This window comes from Myotis myotis, unplaced genomic scaffold, assembly GCF_014108235.1.
Source record: "Myotis myotis isolate mMyoMyo1 unplaced genomic scaffold, mMyoMyo1.p scaffold_m19_p_8, whole genome shotgun sequence".
Classification (NCBI taxonomy): domain Eukaryota; kingdom Metazoa; phylum Chordata; class Mammalia; order Chiroptera; family Vespertilionidae; genus Myotis; species Myotis myotis.
This window is the reverse complement of record NW_023416390.1, coordinates 53,678,489-53,695,786: the sequence shown is the minus strand read 5'-3', so window position 1 is coordinate 53,695,786 and position 17,298 is coordinate 53,678,489. Positions and strand designations below refer to the sequence as shown.

General features: G+C 36.6%; 1 protein-coding gene across 1 annotated transcript in view; it reads right to left on the bottom strand.

Moving 5' to 3' along the window:
* LOC118661972 (fibroblast activation protein alpha) overlaps positions 1 to 17,298 on the bottom strand; it is a 71,036-nt gene that overhangs the window by 40,444 nt on the left and 13,294 nt on the right. The window contains 9 exon segments of the mRNA XM_036320534.1: positions 2,236 to 2,371; positions 2,844 to 2,947; positions 5,147 to 5,301; positions 6,428 to 6,548; positions 7,231 to 7,303; positions 12,782 to 12,834; positions 14,339 to 14,413; positions 15,318 to 15,412; positions 16,616 to 16,717. Of these exon segments, the coding sequence (XP_036176427.1) occupies positions 2,236 to 2,371; positions 2,844 to 2,947; positions 5,147 to 5,301; positions 6,428 to 6,548; positions 7,231 to 7,303; positions 12,782 to 12,834; positions 14,339 to 14,413; positions 15,318 to 15,412; positions 16,616 to 16,717 (914 nt within the window).

The window sequence follows — 17,298 nt, the reverse complement described above, 5'->3', positions numbered from 1 at the left end:
AGCTAGAAAGGAAAAGAAGAATCAATGAAGTAGACAAAGGATCATGAGAAAAGTACTGTCATAAAAAGCTAGGGAATAATAAATTTAAAAAACTGTTTGGATTTTCTCCTATAGGATAGGCCAGTGCCTCTGAGAGAATAAGACTTGAAAAAATAGTGAAACATTTTGACTCATTGCTTTTAGCTATAAATATAAAATTAATTTTGATTCCCTTTTGAGAGAAGAAAGAATAATATGAAAGATGTTCCTCCCCCTAGTTATAAATTTCTTAATAAATCTTATTAATATAATTCTAATAAAAGTATTGCCAGTTTCCTTTGCTTCTTTGTTTTTGGTATGACTTCCAACATGAATAAAATGTTGCCAGATCAATTAATCTTAAATGGTATTTATTTTAAACACACACACATCAATCATGAGTCTGGTTGCTGGAAAATTTAATACTCTGTTGTTCTTAAATTTAAAAATGTGTTCCATGTAATTATCAGATTATTTTGAAAAAGAGGTTGTTTTGAAATCCCAAGATTATTCAAACCTGGTGTTCTAAATGTAATCACTGTTTTGGGCCATTAACTAAAGTTTATATTCCAGGTAACTCCATATCTTAGTGAACAAGCATCTATATGTTCTGTCAGTTTGGATTAAAATAGTCTCAGGTTGTAATAAATTAGAATTTAATATTCCAAAGCAATCATAGTTTTGAAATGCCTAGTTTTAATAACTAAAATGGTATCTAAATGACCAATTTTATAGTTTTAAACTAACAAAATTAAAACTATAATTTCTAACACCCAGGTTCAATGAAAATGTCAAAGCTGACTAATCAGACCAATGGTTTCTAATTAACCAGCATAATCCAATTTATTCTCTCTTTTTGTGTGTGTGTATGACACTACATTAAGGCCAACATCTTTCTGCTTTGTATATCAAAATATAAATAAGATAAAAATAAACTTCTAGCATATTCCATCAAAATTAGTTAAGCTTATTGCAGACATAGTAGTGATTTTAAAAAATGTATATTTTTTAGCCTGAGTAACTTGGCCATTCTAGTCCTGATGTATTTCCAATCAGATTCACATGACTTTTTTCTTGCAGAACATAAAGTCCTAATTTCTAGATAGAATTCAGTGATTTGCTTGGATTGCTCCGTGCTTTTCTTCTTACTTTACAAAATAGGTTTATCCTATATTTGGTTTTAATGAAACATCTTTTTATAATTAGAAGTCTCATGAAATGTACCCATCAAATTTCCTATTTAAAGAAAACATTTTTGCATTTCTTAGTCTCTAATGTGAGTACTTATCAACAAGCTCATTATAAAGCTTTTAGATTGGTGAAGTAGTTTTCTGACTCATTAATTCAACAGATTATGTTTGGATTTGAGCAATAGAAACAATTAAAACTCAACAATAAATCTGTGCCTAGTTTTCTCATTTTTTTTTTCTCCCTAAAATTAGCACAGTATAAAGAACTCTCCTAAGATAGGATTGCAACAAGACAATTTGATCTAATATTTTACCTCATATTTGCAGTTATCTACTTTTGATTTTAAAATGGGAATATTTGGCTTTCTTGCTTTTCATTTTCTTTATAATTTTTATTCTTCAACTTTGACATTGGATAGAATGTGCCACCATTTGCATGTTATCTCAGTTCTTTTGAACAGAACATATATTTCCCTAATAAACCCAGCTTATCTTTTCATCTTCATTGTTTTGCTTTTTTGGACTGTCAATTTTGTAATATCAAAAGTATGAATTTCCATCCTAATACAGAACCAGATACTTGATGTTTCCAATTAACATATTATTTTATTTAGTTTTTCTTTATTCTAAACAAAGTCTAAAATTATTCAAAAGCTAATATTATTTATTTAATAAAAAAATGACCCTGCAAATAGGGAGTGTTGTTTTGTTGTTTGTTTGTTTGTTTTGCAAAGCAACCCAGAGTTGGATGCAGTAATTCCTGCTTTATAATATAAACTAAAGGCCCAGTGCATGAATTCACTCACGGGTGGGGTCTGGCCAACCTGCCCTGATCAGGGCCAATTGGGCCGGGCCATCCGGGGAGGAGGGGACCAGGGAAGTTAGCCAGCTGGCGCCACCCCCTGGTTGAACTCCTGGTTGAGGTGACAATTTGCATATTAGCCTTTTATTATATAGGATGTTGGCTATAAATAAGTCCCCACTCTTGAACTTTTTTCGGAAAGACACTTCTGTTTTAATAACCTACCTTTGGACAATTCCATGTCTGCCAGCCTTCATTGAAATCACATATAGACAAGACCGAAACATTCTGAATTCTTTTTAGCCACTGCAAGCATATTCGTTCATCAGTAACCCACGTGAGCCAACTGAAATAATAATCACTGCAAATAAATTGAAATCGACTGTCACAATCATAAACCAATATCAAATTCAAGTAATTTTTTAATTTCTGTTTTCTAAAGGATCTATTTTATTGTTATTACATTAAATACTTATTCCATAGATAAGGAAGGCAAAATGTTCCCTTTCCGCTGAGTAAGTTTAAATATACCTGCTGACTTTTAAAGACTATCTATAAGAGTTCATCCATCGAATGCAATTATTATTTTACTTGAGTTTGCTCCCCATTTTGGATTTTTATATTTTAGAAAAGAATTTAAGACATAAAGCCGAAGCTACTGGTCCATGTGTAGGAGAAAAAGCATTAAATTAGCTGTTATGCATAGGTAAACTCAATTTTTGCTTATAGTATATACTCATCATTAACTCACTAGAAAAGAAATCTGAGCACTGATTAAGAAATTTGTATTAAAATACCAGTTCTAAAGTGGAAAGCATCTGAGATGAATATACCTTGAGGCTATCATTGCTGGAACTGGCACTTCTATGGGACCTACATGCTCAGGGTAAGTGGTATCGACAATAAATATCCAAACAACAGTATTCTTAGCTCCAGCCTGAAAAGAAAATAAAGATAGATCAGCTCATAAAATTCTAATTCTCACCAACATTTGAAAGACATTTTAAGAATTTAGGCATGTTTATATAAGATAAAATTATTAAGTATATTCCTGTTGAAAAGATATAATTATAACATGACCAGTAATTTTATTTCAATTTTACATGCAGGAATTACAAATACTGTGTCAATTAGTGTGAAAACACATATATTAAGTGATTAATTAAGATGCTTTGATTCATAGAAAAAATATTTTGGATACAGTTCTGTAATGGATATTCACTTTTCTGATTTGTAATGCAGATTATTTCCCATTTATGATGATGATGACAATTATTATCATTATTATTATTCCTCCCTCTGTTAGGGAGATTATGGTTGAGAGGCAAGTGTGAAAATACATAGTGAAAGATACTTTTTGCTTTTACCCTATAATTTGGTCCAAACAATCACCAAACAGTCTCCTAGCTGGTTACATTACTACTGCTACCATCCCTCCAAACTTAGGAAAGTTTCATCTCCAAATATGGAATTTATAATTTTCTTGTTTTGTGTTTTCTATGCTGTTATACACCCTAAATATATATGACAGTATAGTTCACGCCCAAACAGCTTCTTATAGTTTCTCTGTCATTTTACCACAGTTAAAGAGAATCTTGTAATTGTTAAATAACTTAAATCAACTGTTCAGATCAGTAGTCTTAAATGACTCTGTGCTGTTTGGATTTATCTAAGGACTGTGCACATTTTCCTCTGACCCCCTGTTTTACTGAAGGTGCAGCTGGAACTTCTTGCTTCTTCCAACTAGTCTCACCTCTCAGTCCAAAGTCAGATGATTTAGCAACTTCAGTCTTCAAAGAAACATGGGGATTTGGGTCCTAACTTCTCTGTCAGTGCCAGTTACTCCTCAGTTCTTCATCGCTTTCTGCTCCCTTTCACCCGCCTAAAGATCCAAGTCTTTTTACATCACGAATCCCAAGTATTACATCAAGCGCTTCCAAACATCTCTAGCTCCAGACTTAATAGTCAGCCCTTGAGAGGTCTCCTACCTAAAAACTCACCTCTATTCTTTAATGTTTCTCCAATGACTTTAAAATGAATTTGAAGCTGTGAAACATTTCTATTTCTGTCTCTATGGCCACTTTAGAAACAGCTAGTGTGTAGGTATATCCATATCATCTCTGTCACATAGGGACCCACTGGGTCCATCCATGGCAGTGTCCCCTGGCAAATAAAAACAATGGGGCCCAAACCGGTTTGGCTCAGTGGACAGAGCGTCGACCTGCGGACTGAAGGGTCCCAGGTTCGATTCCGGTCAAGGGCATGTACCTGGGTTGCGGGCACATCCCCAGTAGGAGAGGTGTGCAGGAGGCAGCTGATCGATGTTTCTCTCTCATCGATGTTTCTGACTCTCTATCTCTCTCCTACCTCTCTGTAAAAAATCAATAAAAAATATATACATTAAAAAAAAAACAATGGAGAGGAAAGGACATTGTGCTACTTTCTAAAATCACTTTCACTCCTTGTGCAAGAGGAGAATTTGTGATTTGATCTCCTTTAAGATTTATTGTCTAAATTAAATTAGGACATGCTGTTCTCCACTGAGAACTGGACATTCTCCAAATGCACATACGGGTCTCTCCAGATGTGGGAATGAATGAAAAGTATGTACACTAAGACTTCTAGAACGTCTCTGCAAAAGTCTTTGGGCTCACACCCAGTGTATTTCACTCAAGGCTCACAAATATAAGCTACCTTTTATGTCCAGAAAAGAGCATAACTCATGCTTGCTTCTACCTGACAGGAACATCAAGTTCAACATTTGTATTCCCCACTCAAGCTTGCATGTACATGGGAATTCAAGAAGAAACTGCAAGACAGAACTTTACCCTGAATTCGGAGCATGAAATATGAAAGAATTAAATTTAAGTTAAGCTTGTTTTTCCTCCATGATCTAGACCATATGTTTTTCAAAGCTTCTGCAATAGAATTTAGCAAAGACAACTTCATCCAGCACAACCAGATGTCCAAAGCAACAGATGTCCACATAAATAATAGATCACAGTGCAATGTTTGCTTCACAATGCACAAGGATAAGAAGCTCTCCAAACTTGTTGATCCCACCTCTCTTCATTGTATTGGTTGCTCATTTTGACACCAGGGAAATAGAAGCATCTGCTAAAAGTATTCAACATACCTTTGGGTATGGAATATTTATTGTCCTAGGATATTGCTCATCACCATAATAGGAATAGGCAATCACTGGGATTTCTGTATCATTAAAATCTGCATATGCCAAACACTTTCCACTTGTAGACCACCAGAGGACATATTTTGTAGTAAGCATTCTCTCTGAAAAATAAATACTAGTAAATTAATTATAATTGGAGTTTACACTTAAAATCATTATAAATATTTTAAATACATTGTATATATCCATTATTGCCCAAAATAATTTATTTAATGTAGATGTGATATATGTCCTACTTTGGTTTTTAAAAGATAAATAATCTGGTTTTAGCCGAAACCGGTTTGGCTCAGTGGATAGAGCATCGGCCTTCGGACTGAAGGGTCCCAGGTTCGATTCCGGTCAAGGGCATGTACCTGGGTTGCGGGCACATCCCCAGTGGGAGGTGTGCAGGAGGCAGCTGATCGATGTTTCTCTCTCATCGATGTTTCTAACTCTCTATCTCTCTCCCTTCTTCTCTGTAAAAAATCAATAAAATATATTTTAAAAAAATAAAAATAATAATCTGGTTTTAGAGGAATAGTTTAGCATTATACCCTTTATCAAACAGACTTCTTAGGATTTGACATTAATCAGAAATGTAATTTTAAAATAAATAGTAAACACATTAACAAGAATTAATTTTTCCCTTTGGGGAAACTCTGGTTCTTATAGTCACCTAAAATAGCCAAAAGAAGGAAACTAATTATGCAACAGAGTAACATAAACATTGAATGTTGACTTTCACTCCTGGGAATATTATTTTTTTAAAAAAACCAGTTAAGTTATATATTTATTTAATAAAAAGTAAGGAACAGAAAACCTTTTAAAGTCCAGTTATTTCCTGGATCTTACAGAACCTAGAAAGAGGACAAAATTCACAGAAGTATAACAAATTAAGGATCTTTTTCCTGCAAAATAATATAAACAGTTTAATATTGGAAAAAATATTTCTTTCTAAGAAAAAACAAACCTGAGAAAATGAACTAACACAGCATTTAAGGACCATAAACTTCTTGGAATATAAATTGTTACTACCACTTTATGATGCTCATTAAAAATAAACTCTACCAGTCTGATAAGATTTTGTTCTTTCAGAACATGCACGTTCTGTTCATAGCACAGATAACAGCTTTCAGAAATGCCACCATTCATCTCAGCAGCATAGCACTCATCTAAATGCTACTAAACGTATGCAATTATTTTCAATTAAAAGCCTAACACAGCAGTAGTAGAAAGAATACAGCTTACCTTCATAAACCCAGTCTAGGATTCCATTAAATATTTTCTTTTCTTTTCCGTTATATGTTATTTGGAAAGGTGGGTTTTCTGGTCTTTGTTTCAAATAGATATTGATCTCATACACATATACCTGAAAGTGGCGGTAAGCTAGTTAATACAGGGAAATTCCATAAGAAATACAATTAAGTCTGTATATTTGTGTTAATTATTGACCTAATGACTTTTAAAATTGTAGCAATTCAGATGCAAAAAGACTCACAAGTACTATTTCACTTTAACAGGTCAAAAAACAACAACTGACTCACATTATCATCCATTATGATTTTTAAAGTCTATGTCAAATAATGAATAAAGTCTACTATTTTATTCGTGGTTTTATTACCCAAGTAAATAATTATATGTATATTAACAGAAAGTAAAATCAATCTCTGAATATCAATAGCTAGCCAGATCTAATCTTTATTTAGAGTCCTTAAATAAGAGCTTGGACAAAATTTCATGTTGTCTGAAGCTAGACTGGGAAACTTGTGAAAACCATATTTTTCCTGAGCTTTCTGGCACCATGCATTCTGGCTGAGTATAAGGATAAAGTTTCTGACTGAGATATTTAAAGAAGTCTATCCATGAGCTTGAGATTTTGCGGAATTCTCAGATGGGTTTCAATTTATCAAAACTCTTCTTGTTTTTAACCACTGAAAAATAGTAATACATTTATTTTTTTTCTTTTAAGCAAGGGAATTTACCAAAGGCCAAAATCAAATGGCTCCTCTTTTATTTAAATGATTAAATACTTCTATAATTCAAACACTTACTAATTTACTCCCAATAGGTGACCAGCAAATATACTGAATTGGATGAGGAAGCTCATTTCTTCTTACAAAATCTCTAGAAGGAAAAAAAGACAGAAAGAAAACACACACAAAAAACCTTGCTGCTCAATGTAAAAAAAAAAAAATCTTTATAAACAGAAAAAATAAACAAACAATAAAAACGAAGAGGCATTCTCTCAGCTTCTTCAAACCTAATGGAAAAAATGTGGCCCCTTGGGACTGGAGAGATGGGCTGGTAGTTGTAGCTCTTCACTAGTTACTTAGAAGTCATTTAACTTCTCTAGGTCTCGGTTTGCTGGCCTTTGTAGGGAGATAGTAAGTTAAAGATTTATAGACTGTGAAAGTGGGAATATCTCTAGAAATTATCTAATGGAACTCCAATATTGTAGAAAATAAATGTGAAGTTAGAGAAATAGTAGGACTTTTAAAAATTACAGTGTTAGTTCTTGGCAGAGGCCCAAATTAAACTCAAGTCTTTGGCCCTCTTTTGTACACACCAGGGTAGAATGGTCGCTGGAGTGACTTTCTGCTCTGACATCTACAATGGTGCTGAAGTTTTATAAATACTCTTGTGCGTTCCCATTCACAACCCCAGCTCTGTGAATGCACATGCATTTCAAATTTTTGAAAATAAGATGCCATTTGACAATCTCCCCAGAGATCTGACTTGAAATCAGAAACAGAAAGGATCATCCTATCTAAGCTAAAATGAAAAACAGATTGTATACTAGGCAGTATGCCTTAAGCTTGCAAAGTCCTACATCCATGGGGAAACTTCAAATATCCTTTTAGCCAAAAACCTCACTTTGATCCTTTGAGTCACCTTGCAAATTCTCAATGGACTGACTTGTTTTGGGGAGCTTTTGCACTTCTTCAGCAAGAATGTGTTCAGATTTCATGTATTAAAGACTCATAAGATGGCCAAAACCGGTTTGGCTCAGTGGATAGAGCGTCGGCCTGCGGACTGAAAGGTCCCAGGTTCGATTCCGGTCAAGGGCATGTACCTGGGTTGCAGGCATATCCCCAGTAGGAGATGTGCAGGAGGCAGCTGATCGATGTTTCTCTCTCATCGATGTTTCTAACTCTCTATCTCTCTCCCTTCCTCTCTGTAAAAAATCAATAAAATATATTTAAAAAAAAAAAAAAAAGACTCATAAGATGCCATGCTTAAGTTTTAATTATCTTCTTGGAGATACATATTAGTAGTTTCATTTAGATTTGGAAGCAACCCAAGTGTCCATCAGTAGATGAGTGAATGAAAAAGCTGTGGTACATTTACACAATGGAATACAACTTAGCCATAAAAAAGAAAGGAAATCATATCCTTTGCAACAGAATGGATGGACCTGGAGAACATTATGCTATGTCAGACAAAGACAAATACTATATGACTTCATTCATATGTGGAATCTAACAAACAAAATATAAACAGACTCATAGATAGAGAACAGACTGATAGCTGTCAGAGGGTTGGGAGGGTTGGAGGACTGGGTGAAAAAGATGAATGGATTAAGCAAAAACAACAACAACAAACAAATTCCTCATAGAGAGACAAGAGTGTGGTGATTACTTGAGGAGGAGGATGGGAGAGGTAGAAAAGGGTATTGGGGGCTAAATGGTGATGGGAAGAGACTTGCTTGGAGTGGTGAGCACAGTGCAATATACAGATGATGTCCTATAAAATTGTATACCTGAAAGCTATATAATTTTATTAACCAACGTCACCCCAATAAATTCAGCTAAAAAAAATGCTTTTGTGGAAATGCAAAGCAAGACCTACCTGGGGAACACTTGAAATCTTGCCCCTGGCATGCGTTGTCAATTTGGCTCAAAAAACTCTTATAAAAGTTCTAAAAAAAAAAAAAAAAAGGACGACCTACCTTCTAGGTGTAATGTGAGAAGCCTGAAGAAAGACTCCCTTCCTTCCCTCTCCAAAACAATATCTCCAACCTGGACCTAACATATACCTGATATTTCTACTTTTCTAACTTGTTTAAACTTTGGAAACTATGAAGCCTCATAATAAACATTGACTTAGCTTATTAGGTCATGCAGCACCAGGCCAGCAGACAATGAGGGAGCAGGACACTGGACAGACCCTCTTCCATTGGAGAAAGGATGGAGGCCCCGGAGGAGGGAGACCATTGGTACGGCCATGGGAAGCCTGACTGTCGGAGAGCAGTTTAAGGCACCCAGCCCCTGGGAGGTCTGGAACATATTGAAAGACATCCAAGGGCACAGGCAAGAAAGTGACCCAACGGGAAAACGTTCTTCACCTGGTTTACAATTCTGTCTCTAGCCAGTGTGCCTGTGACCTTTGACATTGTAACACTGCCTGATGTTGCCAAATGCTGTGGCATCACCTACCCAGTCATGTAGACAGTGCCAAGCTGCAAATCTCAGCACACAGTCCCTTCATGACCGGCAAGTCACCAGGTGGTCATTTCTGTGTTTTCTAAATAATTCACAGCATGAGAGAAAGTGGCGGAGGCTGCTTTTCAAAGGCTGTCATCTCCTCAGTATCCCTTCCCTGTCCTGAAACCAGAACCATGTTCATTCTCTCTGTGGTAAATTTTTATGGACTCTTCCAAGGCACACAGAACATTTGCAGTTAATGGTATCCAATTTTGTCTTAAATCTCAACAAATTTGTCATCCCTCACTTTCTAAATTATTGTATATTTAACTGACAAAAACAATCTGCCAAATTAATAGTTGTGGTGGATAAAAAACAACAACAGTGGTTTGATTAAATTCACTGCACAAAAGCTAAATATTTGCAATGATTCTAGGCTTTAAAGCAGGATTAAAATATTAGTATTGCCATATTGTTTTGGAATTCTGTTTAATTTGGTGAACCTCAACATAGGACTTGGAGAATTTCAAAATGATTAAAAGAAAAATAAGAAAATAATGCATGCCTTTCTTAAAGCATTAAGTAATTCAGTACACTTTTTTAATTGTATTGAAAGAGTGGGTTTTCTCCTCGCTAGTCTAAATGTTTCTTGAGAGTCGGGTTGGTGACTTCAGCTCATTTGTATTCTTCCATATATGCTTTTCACAAAATAAGTCCTCAATAAGTAACTCTTGTATTTGGTGACAAAGTGGATCAGAGAAGAGAAAGACACAATGCATTAGATGAATTTAGATTCTACTTTATGTAGTAGTTCCTATTTCTTAATTTGACAGTTTAAGAAGATCAGAGTTAGTCTCTTCTGAACATTTAAAAGAAGTAGGTAAATATTTTTTGAACTTTTGTGCTCTTGCTAAACAAAAGGGGAAATAGACCATAAGATTTTTAATACCTCTTCAAGATATATAATTATTTTCCCTTTTATATAACACAAATAGGATATTGCATTAAGATGAGTAACTAAACCAACTCATTGTCCATTCTTAGTCAGTTATTTTTCTAAAGTGCAAATCTGATCATGTTGTTTCCCATTTGAAACTCTTCAGTGAGTCCCTATTGTCATCAGAATGAAATGGTAACTCCTTTTAATAGTTTCCTCATTATAATTTGGCCCAGGATTCCTGGCCTCAACTCCTTCCCAACCTGACACCACCTCCCAGTAGTCATACCCTCCTCCAGTTTCAACTCAACTGACCTACTTTCAGTTTCCTGAACCTTCCATGCTCTCCATTTCCCTTTGTGTTTTTATATAATACTAGAGGCCCGGTGCACAAAAACTTGTGCACCCGGGGGCGGGGGGGGGGGGGCGTCCCTCAGCCCGGCCTGTGCCCTCTCGCAGTCTGGGACCCCTCGGGAGATAATGACCTGCTGGCTTAGGCCTGCTCCCGGGTGGCAGAGGGCAGGCCCAATCCCTAGGTACAGCCCCTGGTCGGGCTCAGAGCAGGGCCTATTGGGGAGGTGGGGTGCCGCCCCCTGTCATACACAGAGCAGGGCGATCGGGAGGTTGTGATTCCACCCTCAGTCACGCTCAGGGTAGGGCCGATTGGGGGATTGGGGCACCGTCCCCTGTCACACTCAAGGCAGGGTCGATGGGGAGGTTGCGGCGCCACCCCCTGTCATGCACAGAGCAGGGCCAATCAGGGGGTTGGGACATTTCCCCCTGTCACCCACAGAGAAGGGCCGATCAGGGGGTTGGGGTGCCACCACTCTCACACTCAGGGCAGGGCCGATGGGGAGGTTATGGCTCTACCCCGTCACACACAGAGCAGGGCCCGTGGGGGCGGGGGGGGGGGGGTTAGGGCGCCGCACCCAGTCACACACAGAGCAGCAGGGCGATCAGGGGGTTTAGGCGTGCCCTCTGTCACGCTGATCCCGGTGCTGGGAGGCATATTACCTTTTTACTATATAGGGTAGAGGCCTGGTGCATGGGTGGGTGCCGGCTGGTTTGCCCTGAAGGGTGTCCCGGATCAGGGTGGGGGACCCCACTGGGTTGCCTGGCCAGCCTGGATGAGGGGATGATGGCTGTTTGCAGCTGGTCACACCCCCTTCAGGGTGGGGGTCCCCACTGGGGTGCCTGGCCAGTCTGGGTGAGGGCCTGAGGGCTGTTTTCAGGCTGGGGGTGACTGAAGCTCCCAACCACTCCTTATTTTTTTTTTCTTTTTTTTTTTATTCTGGGCCAGCTTTAGCTCTGAGGCTTGGCTCCAGCTCTTAGGCCTCCGCTGCTGAAAGTAGGTTTCTGGCCTTTGCTTACAATGTTGCAATCCTGCTGGCTGAAGCCAGCAGGTTTCTGGGGTTTTGTTTAGCTTCTATGTTTGTTACATAGCTGCTTGCAGCTCAGAGGCCTGCAGGGGCAGGCGGGGAATGTTGGAGTCCTCCATCACTGAAGCAAGCAAGCCTCATGTTAGTTTCAAGCTGCCTGGCTGCCGGCCGCCATCTTGGCTGACAGTTAATTTGCATATTGCCCTGATTAGCCAATGGGAAGGGTAGCGGTTGTACACCAATTACCATGTTTCTCTTTTATTAGATAGGATTCCTTTTGCCAGGAATTCTCTTTCTCAGTTTTTCTACTACTGACTTATTTGCATATTTTTTTCTGTTTGAAATATATTGTAAATAGTTAAACTTACAAATAAAGAATACAATATAATAGATGGCAATTTATGTACCATCTAAATTTGAGATATTAACATTTTGAAATTTTAAAAACAAGTAATTTAAAATCAACTAACAGAGTATATGTCCAGATACAACTAATGGTCTCCCTCCCTTCTGCTTCCTTCCAATGAAGCAGCCACCTTCCTAGAAGCAGTGTATCATTATCATGCATATTTTATACTTTTACTACTTATGTTTATTTCCATAAATAGCATATTTGCAATTTGGTGTTCAGACCTATGGGGGAACTAGGTTGTTTATAAAAATGCAAAATATTAGCCAAATAAAAAGATGAGTATTGCATAGGAATATTTCCTTGAATTTCTTAATTTATGGATGCACATATATTGTGAAGAAGCAAGAAGCTAAGATCAGTAACAGGATAGTCAACCTCAAATTAGAGCTTGGAATGGAAAGTCTATATAATAGAGTTAAGTAGTATTCATAAATAGACATGAAGTTTTACCCATTCCTAAGGTCATAGATGTGATATGTTGCTGTGTAAGAGTATCTCCAAAGCTGTCAGAAAGAAGAGAGGCAAAGACAAATTTTAATCTTTTAAAAGCTCATATCAGGAATGTATAGTCATAGGTTATTCAGTTCAAGGTTCAGAATTATGGAAGGACTATTTTCACAGGGCACTAGGAAGAGTAAGTTGTAATTCCTAATTAGTCTTCATTTAAAGAATTTTATTGTGGACTTTTGTGCTGTTTGTCCATATTCCAGAATTCATCCCTCACCCCATAATAACCATATGCAAAGACATCTGTTAATATGACAAGCTTTTCTTTGACATGCTCTATAGAATTTTCCCTTAATATTTTACCTTCACTGAAGTAAAACCACCATGATTTCCATGGCCCATAAGGAGTCATCAGAATGAAATGTAAACCCCTTCTAATAGTTTCCTCATTATTATTTGCACCTGAACCATTGGTTATCATGACACCCATTAAAACAGGATACAAAGAATTTCATTCAATGTATAGTTTTATTGTAAAATGCTCGCCTTTCTTTGAATATGGTTTTTTAAATTAATAGATTTTTTTTAAAAAAATAGGAGAGATAGAGCATGTGACTCCTCCTTTAAAAACTAGTGGGTTTTTTTTTTTCTCATAAGTATACTTATATCGTGGTTAGTGAATAATGCAGGTATTTTTTGGATTTTGTTTATTAAAAGGGCATTCAGACTCTAGACAAAGTAGGGCCAGAAGGCTGAAACATGTCTTTCTAAAGAGTGCTGGTACCAGGACCGGTCCAGTCCTTTGGAAAATAATCAGTTGACTAAACAACAAGCAGGGGCTAGACGGACTTTTCATTCTGAATATTAAGGGTGTTTTGCATCTCAAGTAGGATATGAAAAATGACAGTTAAAACTAAAAGTTATTGATCTAAAAGTAACTGTTAGATGTTTAAATCAGTAGTAAATTCCCTTGGCCTTTTGTAAAAAATAAAAATCATCTTGAAGATGTATAAATAGAAAAAAAATAAGTTGTTGAACTTACCTGCAACTTCATTCAGGAGGGGAAATTAAGTGAGGGCAAATGGGCTGGTTTGTGGGATTCTCCTACACGAAGCTTTTGGAGACAGATTTAAACTTCTGGTCTGTTAATGATTGAATGTCATCTTGCTTGAGCAAGTCAGTTAAATAAGTCACATCTTGATTTTTTTTCATTTTAAATAATGAGCTCTTATAAGGTTAAAATGTGGGAATCAACTAATGATTTGTGATACCAAATAGCTTTACAAATACAAAGATAATTCTCCCCTTTCTGGTGAATATCTGTGCCCTCAAATAAAGTGTTTCCCCTGAGGAAACAAGTTGCTACTACTTGCTGATAACCAGATAAGTAAGCAAAATTGTTTGCTTTTGTTTCAGTTATGCTTTTGGGGCTCATCTAGAGCCCACATTAACTTCTTGAGTATTTAGAGATAAAAATACACTCTTGCTTCCTCTTACATTTATAAACCAAACTGTGGATTAGTAAGAGCTATAACCAGATATATCCAAATTAGTCAATACCTTTGAATAATCACTTGCTAGATATGCGAATTGCAGATCAGGTGATAAGCCATAATTTGAAGCATTCACACTTTTCTGAAATTATGAAAAAATTGATTAGGATGCAGAAAAAAATAACAGAACCATGTTAATTTGTAGTTCTAACAGAATAACACATCTTTGATATATCCGACTTATAGTTATCTTCAGTGCAATTTTAAAACATTTATGCAGTGCCTACTATATAGGAAGAAACTTACTAGATATTATGGGAGGGTGGCATAATAAAGATATACTTTGTGATTTCAAGAAGCTTATAATGTTAAACTTGTAAATAAGTAACTTATGTTACAAATTAGTTCTATAAAAGAGATATAAATATAACTTTACAAAAGCATTAAGGAAGAAGTGCTTGAATCCACATGGGAGTGATTGCTTGCATAGAGGAGGAGAGGGTCACCTGACTGTGGCTTTCAAAGATTAGTGGGCTCTTGAGGGGAGAGAAAGTAGGAGGGCTGAGAGCCTAAGAGGACCGAGTAGCATGTGCCTATTTATTCTATGCAGGCACTGTCCAAAGCACTTTCAAATGTTACTTCACTTAATTCTTACATTAATCCAAAGAGCTATTATTATTCCTACATTACCGAAGAAATTGAAGCTTGGTAGTGCTAGTATAGTGTGGAACCGTACCCAATTTTCCACATGTTGTAAGTGGCAGAGCCAGGATTTCAGCCTCAGTATGCCTGACTACAGGATTGAGTTCTTAACTCTTATCTCAGACCATATTATTTCCACAGGGGAAGAAAGATGCTGGGTGTTTTACAGGAGGGAAGGGCAGGAGTCTAGTGTGAGGAGAAGGGAGAATTAAAGGAGAAGTACAGTGGGATGGAGCTGAGAAGGCAGGTTGGGTCCAGATCGGGTGCTAAGAGTCTGGGCTCTTTCTTGATCATTGAAGAGCTGGCAAAGTCTTTTGAGGAGGAAGATGATGTTGTATACATACCATGGTGGTATTACTCAAAATGGTATATGATTCTCCTGTTTCAATATTATAAAATACTATGTTATTATCTGTAGATTGATGGAGGTACTCTTGTCCTTTACACAAGAAGGAAAACAAAACTTGAAATAATCTCCCTTAACAGGAACTACATTTATAACAAAGAGAAATCTCTCTTATTTCACAGACTTATTTTGTTTTTCCTCTTTGTTCAGTACATATGACTTTGTCAGATTTAAAATAAGTTAATTGTAAAGGGAGAAAAGAATACAATTTCCTACTTTCCACAAAGATGCCCTCTTTGTTAATAGCAGCCCTATCCTAACCAGTTCAGTGTGGTGGAATAAAATTGCCTTTTATCTGTGTTACAAAGAGGATAAACTAGTTTTAAATGCTAATTTTTTTGCAATAAAAATTCATTTAATTTGGGTTATGCCTGATTGAGTTTAAAACCGTTTTTATGTGCATTTTTATTTTCTAAAGAAAAAAATGAAAATATTTGATTTTGTTTAGTGGCACTTTAGACAAAATTTAGTTGACTTCATTATTTTTGATTAGCTTTATTTGACAACATCCTATTTTACAAAACTGTATGTAAATATTAATTTTATGGCCCTTAAAGGATTTGTTTTTAGGATGGGATTTGTCCATTTCTGGGATTATCCAGATTAACAATGGATTTCCCTTTTAGTAAAATTCTCATGACTTCTCTTAAATAGGTGTCTCTCTTCCATTCTGAATAGCTATACCATATGCTCAGATTATTGTAACAATTCTCAGCTTTTACTTTTCTGCTAAACTCCTATTGGTCTCATTATCGGGGAAAATCTGGTCTAAAAGGCTCTGTCAAAGTGCTTTGCTGGTCACTTGATTTGTCTAAATAAATGCTGTTTTTCCCCCATGTAAACTGATACGGCTTTTGTTACCATAGAGATACATTGTCACTAAAAGCAAAAACAGGAAACATACATTTTTTTTGCATTAAGTTTTCTGATCTTTTCTTTTTTTTATTGTTTGAAGTATTACAAATAGTAGTACATATGTCTCCTTTCCCCCCATTGACCTCCCCACCCCCCCCACCCACCCCCAACCCCGCACATGCCCTCACTACACACCCCGCAGGGATCTGTGTCCATTGGTTAAGCTTATATGCATGCATGCAAGTCCTTCGGTTGATCTCTGACCCTCTACCCCCAACCCAAACCTTTCTCTGCCTTCCCTCTGTAGTTTAACACTAAAAAAAACCAAACAAACAAAAAAAACAAAAAAAACACCCAAAAGTAAAAAAGAAGTTCACCTACCTGAAATCCAAGTTGGAAAATATGTCCAATAAGAAAATGTCCCATTTAAAATATCTTTCAGTGTAAGTGCTCTTGTTGTATTATTTCCTTCAGAGTTATGATCTTTGGGGGAAGATGAAACAAACTATTACTAAAAAGAAGATTAATAACTCAAAGTCTAAGGTTCTCTCTCATCTGTTCTCATATAATAAAAAAAAAATTGCCATTTGCAAAACACTTGTTTAACTTCTGTCTTAATATATATAAGTATTATCTCCATTTTATAGACAGGGTAACTGAGGCTTAGACAGGTGGTTTGATTGCCTGGAAGGGAAAACTGGTGGGAAAAAAATTGTGGAGTATGAAGGGCCTGGAGGGGGATGGTGCCCAGCAGTGGGGACGTTATTGTTCAGTTTGTGAAGAATTGTCAGAGATTTTTTTTAAGAATGAGAGTGAAATGAGGTTCCAACATATCTAAGCCTTGCAAAACTGGGATTGAAGACCATGTGATTTTGACTAAAACTAGATTCTTAAGCACTTGACTGCATTTCCTCACATATGCAAGGCTTGGATTTCTACTGACTTATTGAACATGTATTTTAGCAGCCCAGTTGTTCAGATGAGATCAGCCAGAATCCTTACCTTCGGATATCTCAAGAGAGGCATTAATGAAGAGAGATAATTGCTTATCCTGACTACAGACT